Raw genomic sequence first — 23,159 nt, 5'->3', positions numbered from 1 at the left:
CTGTAAACCTGTTAATCACACATTTTCAGACAGGGGCAGGGGCACAGATCTCTAACTGTTACACTGCTCTCACCTATGGCTCTCAGAATTCAGTAGCAAACACCAATGGCCATACTACGGTACCTCACTTTGGCTAATGAGCAAAGCTAAAGAGGGTATCAAGCAATCTTGGCAGGATTACTGTCCAGGGCATGTCAGCCCTTTTGAGCACAAGGAACCCAATATGGACAATGGCTCAGAGGGCATGATAGCAAGATGTGGGTGCATCTAGGGTAATCTCGACAGAATACAAACTTGTAGCCAGCCTCAGTGGACGGAATTAGGACCCCACCATGTACAAAATTTCATCCACATTTAATGTCTGTTCTCTATGCTGACATGAACTGGATAGTTTGACAGGAGCTGGTTTGACAGAAGTTGCCCAGGCTCCATTCTGTTTGTGTTGGATGCCCTTCCTAACACCAACCACTTCACAGAATGTACTGAGTACTTTTAACATGCCACCAGCACAGGCGTTTTTATGTGACACTAACACGGGTGCCGGTGTCATGCATCCTAGACTACTTGAATAGCAGTCCTTGATATTCAACCTGCTGAAAGCAGATAGGACCTAAGAATAGAATAAAATGTCAGCAAGGTTAGTATGGTATGAGGTGCAGAGATTATATGCTCTTCATTAGATAGAAAAGAAAAAAAAGAAACATTTCTCTTTCTCCCCTAATGATGAAGAGATTACCTTCAACATGTTAGGATTCTTGCCCTCCATCCCACAAGTAATAAGAATGATTTACTTCTATTTACAGGGCATCAGTGGTCCTTAAATAATCAGTCTTGAAAAGACACAGGTATACAGACCGGTATGCTTCAGCCCCATGTCAGCCCTGAATGAGCAGACCTATGATTCAAGGCATTTTACTATGACCATCCCATCTTTATTGTTCACACAGTACACCCTGAATAATATTACCAAAGTTTGTTTGATTTTTAATAATGTAGGGTGTGGCTTGAGGGAGATTTAGCTGCTATTTGGTTGCTGAGTGGAAGTGGCTTCAGACCAGTCCACTTCCACAAGCAGAGGTGAATGTAGGAGCTGATAGAGAGAGAGTCAGGGTTTGACTGCTATTTCAAGCATGATGGTATCTCTTAGATACCCTTATTTATAATTTTATATGTATGTATGTATGTACACACACACATATACATGGATCCTGAGATAAACACATACAAACACATACTATGTTTGGAAAAAACTAGTATACAGGTATGCATGTATATCTATATAATTAGCTACCTTCACTAGTGTTTACTTATATATATCGCGGCACTCCATCGGTCATGAGGACGAGGGTTCCGGCTGAACTGATCAATGGAACAGCCTGCTCGTGAAATTAACGTGCAAGTGGCTGAGCACTCCACAGACATGTGTACCCTTAACGTAGTTCTCAGGGAGATTCAGCATGACACAGGGTGTAACAAGGCTGGCCCTTTGAAATAAAGGTACAATAGAAACAGGAAGAAAGAGTGAGAGAAAGTTGTGGTGAAGGAGTACAACAGGGTTTGCCACTACCCCCTGTTAGGGCCTCGTAGAGATTTAGGTGTTTTCATTCAATAAACACTCACAACGCCCGGTCTGGGAATCGAAACCGTGGTCCTATGACCGTGAGTCCAATGCCCTAACCACTAGGCCATTCTGCTTCCACATATATATGCCAGTACCACATTGACTGGCTTCCATGCCAGTGGCACATAAAAGCACCCACTACACTCTCGGAGTGGTTGGCGTTAGGAAGGGCATCCAGCTGTAGAAACTCTGCCAGATCAGATTGGAGCCTGGTGCAGCTTCCTGGCTTCCCAGACCCCAGTCAAAGCGTCCAGCCCATGCCAGCATGGGAAATGGACGTTAAACGATGAAGATGATGATTATATATATATATATATATATATATATACATATATGCATACACACAGATACATGCTTACATATGAAAGTTTACTGCATGTGAGTGCTTGTCAATATGTATAAATGTATGTGATGTGTATGTACATATGAATCATGCATGTGTGTGTGTGTGTGTGTGTGTGTGTGTGTGTTGTCTGAGTGCATGTAGATGTTAGTCAAGTTATGGCAGTAGGAATTAGTTACAGCTCCCACTCCCGTAAAAGCTTGAGCAGACATTTGAAGGAAGAGAGAGGAATAAGCAAGGGAGAGGGGACAGCGAAGTGCATGGGATGGGGAGATGGAGAACAAGAAAAGCAAAACCACATGAGGGGGAGAATAGGGGACGGATACTAGACAAACAGGTGGGGGAGTTAAGTAGGGGGTGGAGGGCAGATAATGAAGGAATTTTAACCAAAGTAATAACAGACCCTGCATGGCTTGTACAATGAAGCTTAATAGATAATTCTTACTGGTTATGTCGGTGTACGTGGAGTTGGGGAAATGTATTGTTCCTAAAATATGATACTTCAGCTTATTATGTTGGTAGCTTACATGACAGGCACAACAAGTGCCCCTGGGGCCCACCTTAATACTCCACCCCACCCCCCACACATACATTATTGACACAGTTTAACCAACCACCTCAGGGGGTTTTAATTGCAATATGTAACCTCCCACAACACATGCATTTGGTTGTGCGTGTATATATATGTAGACATGTATGTATATGCATATATACATATACACACATGCATATATGTACACTCAACTGTGTATGTATGTATACATACATGTATCCTCATACACGAGTGTAAGTAGACACACGCACACACATTAAAATGTCTTGTAAATATTACTTGATACAGTCACAATATTTTCTCAAAAGAATCTTAGAAGAAAGAGTATGACACAAACCTGTTGGAATTAAGTTTTCATATTGTGTGTGTAAAACACTTGTTATGGGATAAACATGTTTGAAGAATTGAACAAAAGTGCTTACACACACACAGACACACACACACAATATGTAAACTTCAATCCAAAAGGCTCGTGTCACTCTGCTTTTGTAAGATTTTCTTAAAATAATAACGTTTAAAGAAAATCTTTCTATGCATGGCTCTGTGTGATAAGACATTTGCTTCCAGGTTCAGATCCACTTTGTGACACCTTGGGCAAGTGTCTTCTACAGCTTCAAGGCTGACCAAAGCCTTGTCAACGGATTTAGCAGATAGAAACTTAAAGAAGCCCATTGTATATGTATATATATAAATGTGTGTGGTTATGTGTGTGTTTGTATTTGTCCCCCACCACTACTTGACAACAGGTGTTGGTGTGATAAAGAATCTATATCAATATAAATATATATATATATACACACACACACATCATCATCATCGTTTAACATCCTCTTTCCATGCTGGCATGGGCTGGACAGTTTGACTGAGGACTGGCAAGTCAGGAGGCTGCACCAGGCTCCATTCCGACCTAGCAAGGTTTCTACAGCTGGATGCCCTTCCTAATGCCAACCACTCCAAGAGTGTAGTGGGTGCTTTTTACATGCCACCAGCATGGGAGCCAGTCAGGTGGCACTGGCAACGACCACGCTTGAATGGTGCCTTTTACATGCCACCAGCACAGGTGCCAGTCAAGCAGTACTGGGCATCAGCCACAACAATGATTTCATTTGACTTAACCATTTCGTTACTGTATTTCTGTTGAGATGCTCTGTGTTTCTTTCAATTAACTCTGAATATAACAAAGAATTTAGTAAAATAACTTAGTTATCATTAAGTGAGTGTTAGGAACATAAATTGTGACTAAGGTTTGGTGGAAGATTTTAATGCAAAACTTATGAAAACAAGACATTTGTACTCAGAGCCAGAGCCGGTTTCAGCCGGGTTGATAACGCAGGGGTTAACAGGTCTTCTCAAGCACAGCATATAGCCCAATGGATGAAGACCGCAAAATAATGCCACTTGTCATTTCTGGTGGCAAAAATAATAGACATGAAAATGATATTATGAGAGGTTGTTAATGAGGAGAATACGTGGGAGAGAGAGGTGTACCTGAAGCAGACTAAACAGAGGGATCAGCCATTGAAGTGGACAGCTTTAGAGTGGTACAAGTGATAAGGAATGGGAAGGGAGAGGGGAAACCAGCCTTCCTCTCTTTCACTGTGATGCCTATGCAAGTAGGGGGGAGCAAAGATTATTTTAATGCCTACTTCACACTTGCAGAGGTCAGACAAAATCTGTTGAAGCAGATTTTCTACGGCTGGATACTGATCCAATCAGGAACTCTTACCACCTTCCAGGCAAGGTAATATTTGCCTTAGTCTTTTCAGCATGAACAACAGAATAGTCACACATGATATCACAGAAAACTGCAAATGGACAACAAGACATTAACACAGGAACTCCCACATACACAACTGGCCTTTTTGAATTTCTACTGACCAAATCTACACACTTATTCAAGCCAGGGCTATGCTGGATAAAACACTAGCCTAGGTGCCAGGCTGTGCAATGCCCACCCACCAAATTACATGGTTACGAAGCAAGCCAACACGCACACACATATATATATTCTTTTATTCTTTTACTTGTTTCAGTCATTTGACTGCGGCCATGCTGGAGCACTGCCTTTAGTAGAAGACAGTTGCTTAAGGTGCCATACAGTGGGACTAAACCCGGAAGGATGTGGTTGGTAAGCAAGCTACTTACCACACAGCCACTCCTACACCTATATATATATATATATATATATATATATATATATATATATATATATATATATATATATACAGGTTATGAGCGATAGTGGTGTCAATTAGACCCAGAGGTTTCAAGTAATGCTGAGTAAGTGCTATGGATAGAGCATAGTTAAGCTCCAGGTTCGGTGATTATGCGAATAAGAGGTCCAACGCAAGTCATATATCAGCATGTGAATATCCTCTCATACCGTCTCCGATGAAGGGATATAATAAATATCCTGAAAACAGCTGTAAGACCTATTTATAAATCTTCTAAAATATACACACCCTTGGTTTTTTTATCTCATTACATAAAGTAAATCCTTATACATACATACATTATATATATATATATATATATATATATATATATACATATATCTGCTTATACCCTATTTGTAGGTTAACAAGGAAACCAATGGTTTCAGTCAAGAATTCTTCACAATTGTTCAAATGTACCACATGGAAGTGATGGTACCCATCTCCATTTTGGAGGAGAATACATGATATTAGTACATATAATTTTAACGTGGCACTGGCACAAGCGCTTTTATGTGGCACCAACATGAGTGCATTTTATGTGGTATTGGCACCTGTAAGCAAGGCTGTGGAGTCGAAACAAAAAACTTCAACTCTTCTACTATCAGCACCTCCGACTCCTCTATGTAATCAAGTGATTGTGGCCTATTTTACTAACTCTGATTCTGACTCCAGCTACCCCTTAATTGTTTCCAACTCCGACTCCACAGCCCTGCCAGTAAGACAAAGAACTTTCAGCTAGGAGAGTTAACCAGGAAGATAGTTTTTGTGTGTGGCAGAAGCGTAGGGGCAATAAACACTGAAGATGTACAGAAAACAGATTCTATCACATGCCAGGGGGAAAAACTAGAAGTAGTTAATAGCTTCTGCTTTCTAAGCGACCAAGTCTGTAGTGGGGTGGATGTGCTGAGAGTGAAGTGGCTAGAATACGAATAGGCTGGGCAAAGTTTAGGGAGCTCCGACCTCTGCTGGAAACCAAGGGCCTCTCACTCAGGACAAAAGGTAGACTGTATGATGCATGTGCGCAAACTGCCATGCTACATGGCAGTGAAACATGGGGTGTGACTGCTGAGGACAGGTGTTGGATTGAAAGAAATGAAGGTAGTATGATCTGCTGGATGTGTAATGTCAGTGTGCATACACAACAGAGTGTAAGCGCCCTGAGAGAAAAGTTGGGAATAAAAAGCATCAGATGTGGTGTGCAAGAGAGACGACTGCACTGGTATGGTCATGTATTACATATGAATGAGGATAGCTGTGCGAGGAAGTGCCACACTAACTGCGGAAGGAACCCGTGGAAGAGGTAGATCCAGGAAGACACGGGATGAGGTGGTGAAGCATGACCTTTGAATGCTGGGCATCACAGAGACAATGACAAGAGACCGTGACCTTTGGAGATCTGCTGTGCTTGAGAAGACCCAGCAACTAAAGTGAGATTTCAGCCATGGCCGATGCCAGGATTGCATGTCCACCCCATTTAATAGTACCCTTGATGCATCAGACGATATGGTATGCTTGAGAAGACCTGTTGAGTCAAGTAAAATCAAAATCGCAGCTGTGGCCAGTGTTACCTGACTGGCTCCCATTCCGGTGGCACGTAAAATGCATCATCCGAATGTGATCGATGCCTGTGCCCTGACAGGCTCCTGTACCAGTGGCATGTAAAAAGCACCATCCAAACATGGTCGATGCCAGGCCCACCTGACTAGCTCCTGCGCTGATGGCACTTAAAAAGCACCATCCAAACGTGGCCAATGTCAGTGCCCCCTGACCGGCTCCCATGCTGGTGGTATGTAAAAAGCACCATCTGTATGTGGCTGATGCCAGTGCCCCCTGACTTGCTCCCATGCCAGTGGCACGTAAAAAGCACCCACTACACTCTCGGAGTGGTTGGCAGTTCGAAAAGACTCGTCCACCACAGAAAAATAAGGTTCTAAAACCATTTTGTCTATGCTTATTCTGTCCGCACATCATCTCCCCAACCTCCTTTCCACTATCACTCCTCTGTAGATATTACACCACCCATTCTTTGTGCTACAAATGACCTTCTCTTCCTCATGGAACCACGTCCTTCCCTCATTAGCATCCCTCCCACACTATTTTCACTAGCCACCTCCTTCCTGTGCCTTCAGTTACCTCTACCTCTACATCATCCCTCAGCTTCCCCATCTATCATCCCTAGACAACTTACATCTCTCCCACCTTACCCATTATTCATTTCCCATCAACTGCAGCACTTCCACCTTTGTTCATCACTCACTACATTTACTACTACTCCCATCGCTAACCATCTGTTACTCTCCCCTTACACTCTTATAAAAGCTGCCAACCATTCCTTCCTCCTCCTAATCCACTGTCTATAATTTCTCTTATGCTCACCCACCTGCTCCTTAAGGATTTACCTTGACATCCCCTCATTATCATCTTCATATTTACTCCCACCAACCCTTATATGTGAAGTGACACCTTTCTAGCAAGATACCTGCATTTGTCTATCATACCACCTCGCATAAAGCTACCTGCCCCTCCCAAATACTCCTCTCACACCTAGTTGAGGGGTTTTCTTCCTTTCAATGCTCTTCTCCAAGTTAACTTGGTGGCCTCACTAGTTTCAGTGGCAGAAAATAGGGCCCAGTACACACACACTGTGAGATGGCTGCCATTAGGAAAGGCATCCAACCATAGAAACCACACCAAAGGTGACAATGGAGCTCAACAAAGCCCTGAGGGTCGCTGGAACCTGTCAAACCATCCAACTCATGCGAGCTTGGAAAACGGATATCAAATGTCAATATATATATGAAGGTGGTGAGCTGGCAGAAACGTTAGAATGCCAGGCGAAATGCTTAGCGGTATTTTGTCTGTTTACGTTCTGAGTTCAAATTCCACCGAGGTCGGCTTTGCCTTTCATCCTTTCGGGGTCTCTCTCTTTTACTCTTTTACTTGTTTCAGTCATTTGACTGCGGCCATGCTGGAGCACCGCCGATGCTATATTTCTGGTAAGACAGCTGCAGGAGAAATACCTAGCCAAGGATAAACCTCTGTACCTGGCTTTCGTTGACATGGAGAAAGCCTTTGACAGGGTCCCCCGATCCCTTTAATATTTGCTTTCCATGCTGGCATGGGATCAATGGTTTAAAATGATCTGGCAAGCCCCAGGTACAAAAAAAGAACTCCAATGTTAGCTTTGACACCTTTTCTACAGCTGGATGCCCTTCCTAATGCCAGCCATCACAAAATATGTACAGGATGCTTTTATTTATACCACCAGCAGTTGTGAGCTCACCAAGTAGGTTGAAGACAGAAAAAGAACAGGGAAAGGAAAAAACCCATCCATCCAGGGGAAGTATTAAGGAGGGGAAAGTGGCTTTATGCCAGGTGCTGAGAGGCTAAAATAGGATAGGGGGAGAAGCACAGGTGTCTTGCCATGGAAGAGGAGATACATGGTTACCCAACACTATATAAGGATGAGTAGTAGTAGCAGGAGAGAAGATAAAGATGGTAGTGATGGGGTACCTAAAGGAAGTGGGGAAGGGGTGGTTTCATAAGAGTTTGAGGGAAGAAATATGAATAGAGACAAATGTATTGAGTGATGAACAAGAGTGGAGTGCAGTTGATGGGAGATATCAGTATGTGTGCATGTATGCACTCTTGTGGTGACATAGCAAGAATTATTGTAAATGAATGTCAATCATTTCCAATGTTCTGTGAAAACATGTCTGGCCATGGCAAAATATTACCTTTCTGGAAAAAAGGGGAAGGGTGGTGGCAGAAAGGACAGCCAGCCTTAAAAAAAACCTGCCTCAATAAATAGAAGCAAATACACACACACATATAGAAAATAGAAACACATACACACACACACACATAGAGAAAATTGAAGCAAATACACACACACATAGACAATAGAAACACACACACACACATCATCATCATCATCGTTTAATGTCCGCTTTCCATGCTAGCATGGGTTGGACGATTTGACTGAGGACTGATGAACCAGATGGCTGCACCAGGCTCCAATCTGATCTGACAGAGTTTCTACAGCTGGATGCCCTTCCTAACGCCAACCACTCCGAGAGTGTAGTGGGTGCTTTTACATGCCACAAAGTATATTGTGTAACCCCCACCACCACTTTCCTACAACACTACCCAGTGCACTAACCTCTCATTAAGCATATTGTGTAACCACTTCCTCAAACTGCACATCAATGTTACAAGAGATATTAGAGAAGTAGGAACTGAAATCAACTCCCTAAGGGCTGTCATCTTCTAGATAATTCACAGCCAAGTTTTGTACTAATGACAACATAATATTCCATGCTATAAAATACCTAAACACACCACAGGCATAAGTGTGGCTGTGTGGTTGAGAAGCCTACTTCCCAATTATGTTTACAGGTTCAAGCCCACTGCATGGTACCTTGGGAAAACGTCTTCTACTATAGCTCTGGGCTGATGAAAGCCTTATGAATAGATTTGGTCGACAGAAACCGAAAGAAACCAGTCATATAGGTGTATGTGTTTCCTCCTCCTCCATCTCTTGACATCACATGACAATTGTAACTGAGTGTCACTGTCCAATAAGCGGTGTTATTCATTTCCAATATTCTGCAGAAACATGTCTGGCTTTGGGGGAAATATTAACTTGCTTGGAAATAGATGAGGGCAGACAACGGGAAGGGAAGCTGGCCATAGAAAATCTGACTCATGCAAGCATGGAAAAGTGAAAGTTATGATGATGATAATAACCACAGGATCCTTGAGTGCCTTTGACAGAGTTCACTCAGTGTCAATCACTAGAATTGGATGGAGTCTTGCAGATACATTGACCTTCAGATTAGACTTCCTCAACTACCTTACTCTCACCTATCAGATGGGGCTGGGTTGAAAAGGTCATAACACTGACCCTTTTGCCATGACTAACATAAAATGAGAATGAACCAAAGTAGTCAATCAAGATTCTAGAAATAGCAACCAAATCTCCTTCATAGCACATTACTACAATTAACAAGGAAAAAAAAAACGACCCAATGAAGAAGCCTGTATGTGGTCGTTCTCCTGCTAGAAATAACAGCCAAATCTCCCTGGAATTACATTTAACATGCCTTTAAAAGGAAGACATTGGATAACGTAAGCTTAAAAAGAAAGAAAAAAGGGAGGGGGGGGGTGATCACAAGTCTGCCTGTTCAACGCTGACATGGAGCTTAACAACATCAGTTCTAATGATGATATCGTGTTACCCATTCTCCTCTTCAGTACGTTTATACAATGGCTGTCTCGTTACAACATGCTGTTGAAATAATATAATACACCATATATATTCTACGGTGTAAATTATTACAATAACACACAACTATGTCAGATAAGTTACACATCTCTACAACGTACCCTCAAGACGTTTATTATGCACACGTGTGTAATATAATATCAATAGAGAAGGCAAAAATGTGTAGTAAATTTGGGGCGATAAAGGAAAAAATGAAGCGAGGTTTCATTCCACATCTATCGCTCTGTAAACATATACACCCAGGCAAAATATCGTTGACCCTGGCTTTATATATATATATATATATATATCCAGTATGATAAAGAATGCATAATTATCGGCTGCCATTTTTTATATTTAATATATATTTCAATGACAACACAGATGACTCAGTGTGTATAGAAATATTTGTATATACAAGGACACAATCCACAGAAAAAAACACACAGATATACGTGTATATATACACATATATATTTACCATATATACTTATACACATTCATATATGTGTGTGTGTGTGTGTGTGTATATATATATATATATATATATATATAATGTGCGTATAAATGTATGCTTGTGTCTAAGTGTGAAATTTGATAATGTTTTTTAAAATATATTTTTAGTCTATGAGCTTCAACACGAGTATTATTTACTACAAAAAGGAGCAATGGACCTCGCTCTTTCCTCCCCCTTTTATGAGTAACATACAACATCCATTATACACACATACATATATTATTATTATTATTATATACAACAATTCGAACTGAACATTTGCCGTACTAACTGAGATCGTCGTTACAACCTGATCGAAAGAGGTTCCCGATACTCTCTCAAACACACAAATCCGACATAGTTGTAATTAGTTGTAATTGGGCCCAAGTCTTCAACAAATATGGAGATGTGGCGTGGGCGCAACAGCAGGCTTGTTATCACTATAATCATCATTATTACTATAAGATATATATATATATATATATATATATCTTGCTAAGTTTACTAACAGAAAGGATTTCAAGCCAAAACCGAAAGCGGATCGCAGAAGGCATTGCCTAATATATGTTTTTTAGCCGCAGGTCAACCCTGATCAAGACATGATCAAAAGCATAACAACCATGAAGTTGTTTTTGTTTTTTCTTTCCCTTTTTTGTTTAACAAGTTGGGATTTGACTGGAGGATGATTTAGCTGTTATTTCTAGGAGACAGATCGTATAGTTTTCCCCTGCTTGATATTTGTATATGTTGTAGTAGGGGTGATGACGATGTTCTGATGATACAGACAGTACACCGGACTATTCCATTCTCAGTACCCCGCAGATATGAGTTCAAATCCTGATACTCTATCCAGTACAAATTTAATCATAGAAGTACTACTAAAACAGAGGCGATTCCATTCGCTCGACAACACCACCCTTCCGCATACAAACTTCAGAGCAGTGACAAATAAAATGACTATTATTATTATTATCATTATTATTGGATGTCCGGGTAAATATCCGGTTACAGTCCTTCGTGATTCAGTGTCACGACACAGCACAATCCCTTGTCCTATGTCATTAAAACCCAAGCCTTTGGACCCAAAATGGCCATGATCAAACAGAATGACCAAACGACATAATCTACCCGGATCAACATTATCGGATGTGTCATCGTTTCCAAGGCAGTCGGGTGTGACTCGACAGAAGTTTGCCTACCTTTTCTAGCTAGTCATACGACCACGTAGTCTCAGTCAGAATGCTGAGACTAATTACATTATAGCTTTATTTCTACTTAAGCAGATCTGATTACAAATATCACCATAATCGACTTCCCCCTAAGCGCTCCACCCCATTCCGTGTATCAACGAATACCAGTAATTTATTGCGGTCGAAATCAATCGACCAACACCTACACGTTACATTCATAGTACTTGTTGTAGTGGACTTGCTTTCCATTCTCCTCTCTTCAGTCAGTATAAATTAAATACCAGTCAAATACTGAGTCCGTTTAATCCACTCACTCCTTCTTCTCCCCTCTTAATGATTCTGTTAGAAGCCATCACCATCATCATTTAGCCCCGTCAGCTCTGATGAAACAACCAAACCTTATATTTCAAAGGAGTTTCATCTAGAACGATTGTCGATTGGGATTACACTGTCCAAAGTGACTCTTTAAAGGCATTCATTTGAGAGACACTTGGCTGCTATTTCCAGCAGGTCAAGCAATCAGAAATTCCCTCGTTATTACGTGTCGAGGTCAACATCGCCTTTCATCCTTCCGAGGGCGATAAAATAATTACAAAACATAGTACCAGTCAAATACTGAGGTCGATCTAATCGATTATCCACCTCCCTACAAATATTTCGGGCCTTCTGCCTCCATCAGAAGCAATTATTATTATTATTATCAAAGCAATGGTGATCGAGTAAAATGTGTGGGTGTCTATTTACTTACCAGGTACAAGGTTAGAGGAAAGGCCAATAGAAACAACCATAGATAGAGGTGGAATATGTTGGAGAATGTACTCTGGTTGGCGTCATAGTACCAGCCTCCCGTGAACGAAGGCAATATTCCTTGTCGAAGGATGTCCAAAGTATGCGATCCCATCTCGACCACAACCTCCTACTTCTCTCTTTCTCTCTGTCTCTTGCAGTCTTCAACAACACACAATTGTCTGGTAGGGTATTTAGTTCACCACTCTGGTTCATAGCCGTTCTTCCAGGAGATCATCGAGACGAGAAACAACTGCTACAATCACAGCCGACACTTCGTCCTGACAGGACAGAACGGAAACCATCTTTCTCAGATGCAAATCTCGTAAGATCTCGTGAGACTGATCGTTGAGAGAAAGAGAAAGGCAAAGCGACAGAGGGGAGAGAAGAGAAAGAGAAAGGCAAAAGAGAGGGGAAGAAAAAAAAGAAAGGAAGAGCGAGAAAATAGGAGGAATAGAGAGAGAGAGAAAATAGATTAAGGAAAATATAGAGAGGAAAAGAGGAAGGTAAAAATAAAAACATAAAGAGAGTAAATGAAATATACAGAGAGGGAGAATGAAGTGAGAGAAAAAGAGAGTGAAGTAGTAGAGCGATTGGATGATGACGGAATTTACCGGATTTAGCCGAGTCTAATCGAATACAATTCGCGTCTTTCATATCATCACATTTCTCCTCTTTACGTTTTTCCTCTCTCAATTAGTCTTCGTCACCATCATTCCTATCATTATCAATTACTACTCCCTCGTCTTCTTTTAATTCTTTCCCTCTCACCCTTTTTCTTCTTTTTCTGTGCTTCTCTTTTTCTCTTCTTATTTATTTTTTTTTTGCTGTTTCTCATTATTATCATTCTTTTTTCCTCCACTTTCTAACTCTTCAGCTCCGATTTCTTTTTTAACTCGTCTTTTTCTTCTCCTCTTTTCTCTTTCACTCTTTCGGGGTTAATGAATAAACTGTACCAGTCAGGTGCTAGGGTAGTTTCTCTCTCTCTCTCTCTCTCTCTCTCTCTCTCTCTCTCTCTCTCTCTCTCTCTCTCTCTATCTATCTATCTATCTATCTCTCTCTCTCTCTATATATATATATATATATATATATATATATATATATATATATTTATATATATTATATATATCACTGTATTGCGTTGTAAGGGTATGAGAGAGCATTCACAGCATCTCATTCTCCAGAAAAGGTGGAAATTTGTGGCACAATGCCAGCGATTTGGGGGCAGGGGTGAGTCAACTGGTACTTACTTTATCAACCCCGAAAGGATGAAAGGCAAAGTCAACCCCGGCGGAATTTGAACTCAGAATGTAAAGTTGGAAGAAACGACGCTAAGCATTTTTCGGTGTGCTAACGAATCTGCCCGCTCGCCGTTTTATAAACTAGTATAATATTGAAACCATCCGAGGGCGAACCGCTGTGCAGTACTGCGCAAAACGAAAGTTAAAAGGAAACCTTCTCGTTAACAATTATCGTCTGCTATCACTTCCACTACCAGCATCACCTTCAATGGACTCATTTTATTAAACTAAATCTGACAAATAGTTAAGACGTACAAGAATTATGTCCCGTTTACCGAGTTATCTACCTTTTCTAGTCTTAAAACACGGCGAAGTATTTACACCAATTTATACTGGTGTAAACAAACACAAATACGTACACACGCATAGATAGATTGATTGATAGAAGGATAGACAATTTCATGTATATATATATATATATATATATATATATATATATATATATATATATATATATATATATATATATATACTAGATGGTGTACCTGGTAATTCCCGGGTGTAAAGATGTTCTATTGAAACGCCTTATTACTCTGATATAAAAAAGCAATTTCGTTATAACTGCCACAAAAGGTGTATTTTCCGTACAAAAAAAGTGCAAAAAACTGTCAGCTGGAGAAAGAAGATTGCTGGAGGTTGGCGAGATAGGTTTCCAGAGGTTGGAGAGAAAGTACTCTGACTCGTCGTGGAATGTTAAAGGTGAACTTTATGAAGGCTAATTTATTAAAGGTAATATATAAATGTAATGTATATGTATATAAATATATGAAGGAAGTGTTTAATGTTTAAGAATGGAGTGAAGAAAGTGCAATGACATTCACACTTACTGATGGTCGCTCTCAGTAACTCCCTTTTGCTTACGAAATTCTTGTTTTTATAACTATTGATAAGCAGCCAGGAGGATAAACATATTGTTGAGAACAAATGATTTCATTGGAGGTCTGTTATCTCCATTCCAGCCCCTGGTGGTCTAGAAGAGGTGAGTATAATATCAAATCACTTTCCGGAGTGTTGAATTGGATTCACCTCCCTCGGTAGAAAAGGCCCTCTCTGCCCTTAAAGCTTCAACTTGATTGTCATTTTACCTTTTCTGATCACTATACCCTTGGACTTGCCTCAAGGTCAACTCCTATAAGGATTTATTTTGACTGTGTTTGTCACATTGAAAACGCCCATGAAATCTGATAATTGGGTTTTGTCGGGAGTCTGATTTCATTCTTCATCGTCGGAAGTAGAAGGAAATGTGTAGTCTTTATGATTTCTTATTCCAGGTCTTTGTCTCCAAAGTAGCTAGTGATTGTTCCCTTGATGTGCAAAGGACATGAGACATGTTTCTGAGTCTTTGCTCATCATCAGTCTGGAGTAGCATGACCTGTAATATTATTCCCAACAGTAGTATTATTCCCTTCATGGGACTGTCACATTAAGTTGACAGCATACAACTAATTCATCGTATCACTACTGCATAAATCTCTCTGAGAGATTTAGAAATGTATTACTTCTAAAAAAACGACTTCATAGAATTAAATGGAAAAAATCCAGAACATACCACATATAAAGTAATGCGTAAACACTGGAGTATGATGCAGTCCATGTACCAATCAGATTTTGTCAAACCATCCAACCCATACCAGCATGTCAAACAAATATGATGATAGTGATGATGATGATGATGATGATGATAGTAGTGGAGGTGATGTTGATGAGTGGGAAAAAAATCAACCTATATTAATGAATGATAAATATTGTTTCTGATGATAAATAGTTTGACTGAGGAGTTCAAAATAAGATTAAAATATATCCAGAGTTGTCTCCCACACTTCACCAGAAATTGTAAGAATGTTTCGCATTGGCTCCTGTTGTTCTTTTCCCTTTTTCTGCACCCTATATCCCTAACTTTACATTTGTCTTATGTGTCTTTACTTGTTTCAGTTATGAGATGCAGCCTTGCTGGGGCATTGCCATGAAAGATTTTAGTTGAATGAATCATCATCATCATCATCATCATCATTTAACGTCTGCTTTCCATGCTGGCATGGGTTGGGCAGTTTGACTGAAAACTGGTGGGTTGCGGGGGGGGGGGGGGGGGCTGCACCAGGTTCTGATCTGATTTAGCAAGGTTTCTATGGCTGGATGCCCTTCTACACTCCGAGAGTGTAGTGAGTGCTCTCTACATGCCAGTCTGATCTGGCAGAGTTTCTACAGCTGGATGCCCTTCCTAACACCAACCACTGCGTGAGTGTAGTGGGTGCTTTTTATGTGCCACCAGCACGAAGGCCAGTCAGGCGGTACTGGCAATGGCCACGCTCAAAATTGTGTCTTTTACGTGCCACCTACACGGGAGCCAGTCCAGCGGCACTGGCAACGATCTCGCTCGAGTGTCCTTACACGTGCCACCGGCACAAGTGCCAGGGCACAGGTGCCATCACAATTTTGCTTTCGCTTGCCTCAACAGGTCTTCGCAAGCCGAGTTTCTGTGTCCAGTGAGGGAGACAACATTGGCATGGGGGCCATCCGTCGAAATTAGTTTGATTTCACTTGCCTCAACAGGTCATCGCAAGCAGAGTTTAGTGTCCAACGTAGGAAGGTACGCATCTTGGCAGAGGCCTTCGATTTAAGTCTCACTTGGCTTGCCGGGTCTTCTCACGCACAACATATTTCCAAAGATCTCAGTCAGAAGTCATTGCCTCGGTGAGGCCCAATGTTCGAAGGTCGTGCCTCACCACCTCATCCCAGGTCTTCCTGGGCCTACCTCTTCCACAGGTTCCCTCAACTGCTAGGGTGTGGCACTTTTTCACACAGCTATCCTCATCCATTCTTGCCACATGCCCATACCAGCGCAATCGTCTCTCTTGCACACCACAGCTGATGCTTCTTAGGTTCAACTTTTCTCTCAAGGTACTTACACTCTGTCTAGTATGCACACTGACATTACACATCCATCAGAGCATACTAGCTTCATTCCTTGTGAGCCTACGCATGTCCTCAGCAGTTACAGTCCGTGTTTCACTGCCATGAAGCATGGCTGTTCATACACATGCGTCATACAGTCTGCCTTTTACTCTGAGTGAGAGGCCCTTTGTCACCAGCAGAGGTAAGAGCTCTCTGAACTTTGCCCAGGCTATTCTTATTCTAGCAGCTATACTTTCAGCGCACCCTCCTCCACTACTAACTTGGTCACCTAGATAGGGGAAGCTATCAACCACTTCTAGTTTTACTCCCTGGAATGTGGCAGAAGTTATTTTCTGCACATTTACAGTGTTTATAGCTCCTGAACATCTGCTACAAACAAAAACTAACTTCATAGTTAACCTTCCTTTGATATTGCTGCACCTCTTATGTGTCCATAGCTTGCACTGGGTGCATCTTATAGAGTTCCTACCTATGCCTTTTCTACAGATCGAGCAGGACCATCTACCTGAAAGGGTTTCTGTTTTGTCTACCTTCCTACTAATTAAGACTTTGGTTTTAGCTAGGTTCACTCTTAGGCCCTTCGATTCTAGTCCTTGCTTCCACTCCTGAAACTTTTCCTCTAGTTCTGATAGTGACTCAGCAATTAGTACAAGGTCATCAGCATAGAGGAGCTCCCAGGGGCATCCTGTCTTGAATTCCTCTGTTATAGCCTGGAGGACTATGATAAATAGGAGGGGGCTGAGGACAGAACCTTGGTGGACTCCTACCTCCACCTGGAATTCTTCACAGTACTCATTGCCAACCCTCACCTTACTAACAGCGTCTCTGTACATGGCATGTGCATACATATATACATAGATACACACACACACACACACACACACACACACACACACACACACACACACACTCACACACACACACATATATATATATATACCATCATCATCATCATCATTTAACGTCCGCTTTCCATGCTAGCATGGGTTGGATGATTTGACTGGGGACTGGCGAACCAGATGACTCCAATCTGATCAGCTGTAGAAACTTTTCCAGATCAGATTGGAGTCTGGTGTAGCCATCTGGTTCGCCAGTCCCCAGTCAAATCGTCCAACCCATGCTAGCATGGAAAGCGGACGTTAAATGATGATGATGATGATGATGATGATACATATACATAGGACCTATGCCACTAATATCGGTATGCCTGGCAAACCATGATGTTTAAGCTGCATGTGGATTGGTCAAATCCGTATTCCAAAAATTCAGCTTCTTGGAGCCTTCTAGGAGGTACAAATAGGAAAAAGTCAGTCATTTTACTCATGGAGGCAATGGCAAATGACCAAGAACTTTGGCATTGTGCTGTGCTTGAGAAGAAGACCCATCAAATACCATAATAAAAAATATGAAAACCAGACCATGTTTTATATATATAAAATATCTGTTCCCCCAAAGATAAAAAAAACAAAACACACGTACCTGCAATATACACACATATATTCAAGAATTAAAAATGTAAATAAATATAGGTTAACTAGCAAGTTAGTTTTTGTTTGTGGCAGATGTTCAGGTGCAATAAAGACTGTAAACAAACAGGAAACAACTTCTATCTCATTCCAGGGTGAAAAACTAGAGGTAGTCGATAGCTTCCGCTATCTGGGCGACCAAGTTAGTAGTGGGGGTGGGTGCGCTGAAAGTGTAGCTGCTAGAATAAGAATAGCCTGGGCAAAGTTTAGAGAGCTCTTACCCCTGCTGGCGACAAAGGGACTCTCACTCAGAGTAAAAGGCAGACTGTATGACGCATGCATACGAACAGCCATGCTACATGGCAGTGAAACATGGGCTGTAACTGCTGAGGACATACGTAAGCTCGCAAGGAATGAAGCCAGTATGCTCCGTTGGATGTGTAATGTCAATGTGAATACCCGTCAGAGTGTAAGTATCTTGAGAGAAAAGCTGAACATTAGAAGCATCAGTTGTGGTGTGCAAGAGAGACGATTGCGCTGGTATGGACATGTGGTGAGAATGGATGAGGATAGCTGCGTGAAAAAGTGCCACACCCTAACAGTTGAGGGAACCCGTGGAAGAGGTAGGCCCAGGAAGACCTGGGCTGAGGTGGTGAGGCAAGACCTTCGTACATTGGGCCTCACCGAGGCAATGACTACTGACCGAGACCTTTGGAAATGTGCTGTGCGTGAGAAGACCCGGCAAGCCAAGTAAGATCGTTGCCAGTGCCCCTGGACTGGTTCTTGTGCGGGTGGCACATGAGATGCACCATTTTGAGCGTGGCCGTTGCCAGTACCGCCTGACTGGCTCCCGTAGGATTTTCGAGTGAGATCGTTGCCAGTGCCCCTGGACTGGCTTGTGCGGGTGGCACATAAAAGACACCATTTCGAGCGTGGCCGTTTTCGCGCGGGTGACACGTAAAAGCACCCACTACACTCTCTGAGTGGTTGGTGTTAGGAAGGGCATCCAGCTGTAGAAACTCTGCCAAATTAGACTGGAGCCTGGTGTTGCCATCCGGTTTCACCAGTCCTCAGTCAAATCGTCCAACCCATGCTAGCATGGAAAGCGGACGTTAAACGATGATGATGATGATGATGATATATATACACACTCACACACCCAATGCTCACCCACAGTTCACCACACAAAACATGCACTTGGGACACACATCACAACTATATACATATGTACATAATATTATATGTACATAATTGGATGGCTGTTGACTCTTAAGAGTTCTTCCACCCTTTTACAGGTCTTGTTTTTAGGCCTGCAGGGTGTCCAATACACACCCTCCTCATCAAGTGGAATTTGTGGGGGAGCCAGTTTAGTCGCCAACAACCTGACCATGCAACAGGTAGTACTGGGTTACATGGTACCAGTAGCATAAACGACCTGACGTATTTTATATATATATATATTTGTATTTTCTTTTATTTTATTTGATTTGTGTGTATTTGTGGATGTAGTTAAAGGGGTAGAAGGAGCTCCTAGGTTTAATAAAGCCATGGGGAAGACAATCTGTCTAGGAGAAGGTAACTATGAATTCAAATCCTTCATGCTGTCTTGCAGTTAGCCTTTGGTTGGGCAAAGACTGGGAGAAGGACATTCTGATATAAAGCCACTGAAGAGGTTAAACTCCAGGATAATAAAACATGTGACCTCCATAATCACCCAGTCATCTTGCCTTGGCTTGTCAATGGATATCAGATTTTGCGGGAGGAGTGGGTGCTATACGTGTTGTACAATCGTGTGACATTGATATTTAAATGTATGGATATCTTTTCAAGTCCCACAGCAATGGAGTAGTGGCAACAAGTGCAGGCTTAATGGACTGGGGATGCATAGTCACGAATCTGCATGTGGGTGGCTCAGGGCCCATCTAACGTCGCTGCATTGTTGAAAGAACAGCAGCATGCTTCGGCAAGGTCGGGAGCGTCTGAGCAGCCCTCTCTAGGGTAGCACTGCTCACCCAGAAATTTGGGAAAGGTCTTGAAAAGGTGACCCAAACAAATACCTGTTCTACCATCAAGCTGGTCAGCAACCTGCAGCTGATGGCTGTTCACCAGAGCAGGAGGAATACAAAGAGAAAACATGCAAGCAAGAAATATGGATTATGGGTAGGTGTATGGAATGTCAGGACACTTCTTGATTATGAAGGGTCAAAGTAACCCTCAACAGCGAACTGGCATAATAGCCAAGGAGTTGGCTAACATTGACATTGCTGCACTCTCTGAAACTGTCAACAGTTTCAGAGAGTGACAGACAAATGGTGGTCAGATATTTCTGAAAAAATCCAGAAAGCGTATAACAGTAAAGACCTAAAAATAGTTCTATCACTTGATTGGATAAGTGTTTGGTCCTCGGTCTTCATTTGTGGTACCACTCAAGTCTAAAGACAGCAGCTTTCTCTTCAAGGATCATGAGGGTATCATGAAACAGTGGACTGAGCACTTCACTGATCTCTTTTATAATCCTTCAGTTATTGATGAAAATATCACACCCCAAAAGGATATCAATCATGAGATGTTGGAACATCCAACTATAGATGAGATCAAAAAGACAATCAAAGAATTCAATACTGGGAAGGCACCAGGTCTTGAAGGTATTCCTGTTGAAATTCTCCTCCACAGGGGTAAAAGGTAAAAGATCCACCATCTAATATCAGACATCTGGTTGGGTGCTCCTGTTCCCCAGGATTGGGTTGATGTCATTTTAATTTCATTGTTCAAAGGAAAAGGATTCAAATCTGAGTGTGGCAATTACAGAGGTATAAGCCTGCTTGAAATAGTTGGTAAGGTTTTTGCAAAACTTTTATTTAATCGGCTAACAATATGGATATGCCCCTCTATCATCCCGGAGAGTCAGTGTGGTTTTAGATCAAGTTGTGGTACAATGGACATGATTTTTTCCTGCTTGTCAACTCCAGGAGAAATGCATTGAATATTGCATAGTTCTTTACCAGGTATTTGTCGATTTAACACACGCCTTTGACACTGATAATAGGACCAACATTAGGGAGGTTGTCTTGTACCCTGGAAAACAAAAGGGTTCACACTGCTCTAGGTTATTACTGTTGATTTGGGGAATTCAGTAGAATGGGTAGAAGAGCAGGTGATGCACAAAGGTGAAATGTATCAAGAAATAATTAGGTTATGTTAGGAGAAATAAAATGATTGGAATGACATTGTGATAGAAGAGACAGAGCTAGAGGGAGTAATGGAAGAGATACTGTAATAACGGGGAGACAGTAAGAAGAAATAATGGTGAAAAATAATGGGAGAGAGAATAACGGATAGCTATAGAAATGGTTGGCTGTAAGAGAGTGTGATGGATGTCAATAATGAGGGGAGAGGTGGTGACCAGTAGAGAAGGACATTGTTTAGTGGATTCTGAATGATGAATAGTCAAGATGGGGAGGATACGAGGGTGATGGATGTCTATAAAAAACTCACAAGGCGAAAGGAGTGATGACTGGCAGCATAAGGGGTTAAATGATGGTGAGGGTGCAGTGGATCTGATGCAATTGCTATTTCCTTAGGCATTGTAATGTGTGTGTTGTGGAGTAAATTTGGTACAAGTGGTAGCGAGAGTGTGGAAAGGAATATCAAACTCCAGCAATGATAATGTACATTATTTACATTTGATGGATATTTGTCCACATCTTGTCGACACAACATTTCAGCTGATATACCCTCCAGCCTTCATCAGGTGTCTTGGGGAAATTTCAAACCTGGGTTCTCATTCCGAAGGTATTTTTCGATATTATTATTATTTTTATTATTATTCAGGTTACTGCCTGGAATGATGGGGTTAGTAGCCTGCGCTCTTAACCACTATGCCATTTGCCCACGGGCATAGTGGTTAAGAGCACAGGCTACTAACCCCAAGGCTATACACAAATACATAGGTGCATAGACATGACAAACTTCCACAAGCAACTCTTTGGCTATACCACAGGCTGAGGCATATTTCTTTTATCATTCTCAGTTCCAACCTTTCTTCCACATGCTTCTGCCATCTCCAACACGAAGCATTCTCTGCTGCCCATTGCCTCTCAAGTTGGACATTCAGAATAGTCCCATGTCAGCCTTATAATCAGAATTGTTTGAACAGTGGCCCTCACCCCTATCAGACATAGAGTATCTAAAACATCATCTAATGGGCTATTCTGGTTTTAAAAGCCTTGGGTGAGATTTGAGATTTGGTTGGTATTTCTAGCAGATCAAGCAACCTTGTGGAAGTGCATTAGTTGGTTCATGGAGCTACAGATTGAAACCTAAGCCATCTCACCTTCACTAGAAGTACTGTATAATACCAATTTTCTGTTTACCTCAAACTTTAGACGTTTCCTTTCATATTACTTTCTCAAGAATCAACTTGACAACCAGTATTTTTGCACCAAAATGAACTACACCATATATACACAAATATCTGGGATAATTCTTTAACGTCTGAAACAAAACAAATTTAAAAAATTATATATATATACAAAGTTATATATATCTATCTATACAAAGTATATTTGTGTAGGTGTTTGTATTAAAAATCTGACAGAAAAAAGTTTCTCAATTTAATATCAACATGTCGTTAGTTACTTCCCTTGTTGAAAAATAAGTTCTCGTGAGAATATTGTACGTTAGTTCTTGACTATACGTGACCAAATAACATCCCGTTACATTATTTTATTCTAAACATCAATAACAGTAATTAATACTGATTATTAATTATGATCATTTACATAATTATAAAATATGAAGAATAATAATATTTAGTCAAAAAATCTTAAGAAATTTGTGAGAGTGTATGCAGTTATCTCCCCTCGGAAGGGAGGTGTTTGTATTTCAAGGTCAAAGTCCAACTGCAAGATGGCGACTAGCCTTGTCTGTTTGACAGACAGTCGAAGTAGTTGTGAGTGGAAACAGGCTGTTGACTGGGAAACACTGACCGAAAAACCTATCTAGTTTT

The 23,159-nt window shown here is 41.3% G+C and overlaps 1 protein-coding gene and 1 long non-coding RNA gene across 18 annotated transcripts in view; both read right to left on the bottom strand.

Moving 5' to 3' along the window:
* LOC106881599 (pecanex-like protein 1) overlaps nt 1-12,843 on the bottom strand; it is a 104,410-nt gene extending 91,567 nt beyond the window's left edge. For 13 of the 17 annotated variants that reach the window (XM_089353340.1, XM_089353346.1, XM_014932060.3 and 10 more), the window contains exon 1: nt 12,434-12,806. In XM_089353340.1, coding sequence (XP_089209466.1) covers nt 12,434-12,586 — 153 coding nt within the window. In that variant the 5' untranslated portion in view covers nt 12,587-12,806. Of the gene's footprint in view, nt 1-12,433 lie in introns of all 17 variants that reach the window. The other 4 variants (XM_089353343.1, XM_089353342.1, XM_089353350.1 and 1 more) reach the window with 2 other exon arrangements.
* Nucleotides 12,844-18,167: 5,324 nt separating this feature from the next.
* On the bottom strand, nt 18,168-22,645 carry LOC149134905 (uncharacterized). Its single transcript, XR_016242149.1, has 2 exons — nt 22,525-22,645; nt 18,168-21,226 (listed from the first exon to the last, which is right to left on the bottom strand). It is a non-coding gene; the product is annotated as an uncharacterized LOC149134905 (long non-coding RNA).
* Nucleotides 22,646-23,159: the final 514 nt, after the last annotated feature.

The sequence above is a fragment of the Octopus bimaculoides genome, chromosome 6, assembly GCF_046866305.1.
Source record: "Octopus bimaculoides isolate indiv1 chromosome 6, ASM4686630v1, whole genome shotgun sequence".
In the NCBI taxonomy this organism is placed as follows: domain Eukaryota; kingdom Metazoa; phylum Mollusca; class Cephalopoda; order Octopoda; family Octopodidae; genus Octopus; species Octopus bimaculoides.
Note: the sequence above shows the minus strand (reverse complement) of the source record. Positions and strands in the feature narration are given on the sequence as shown.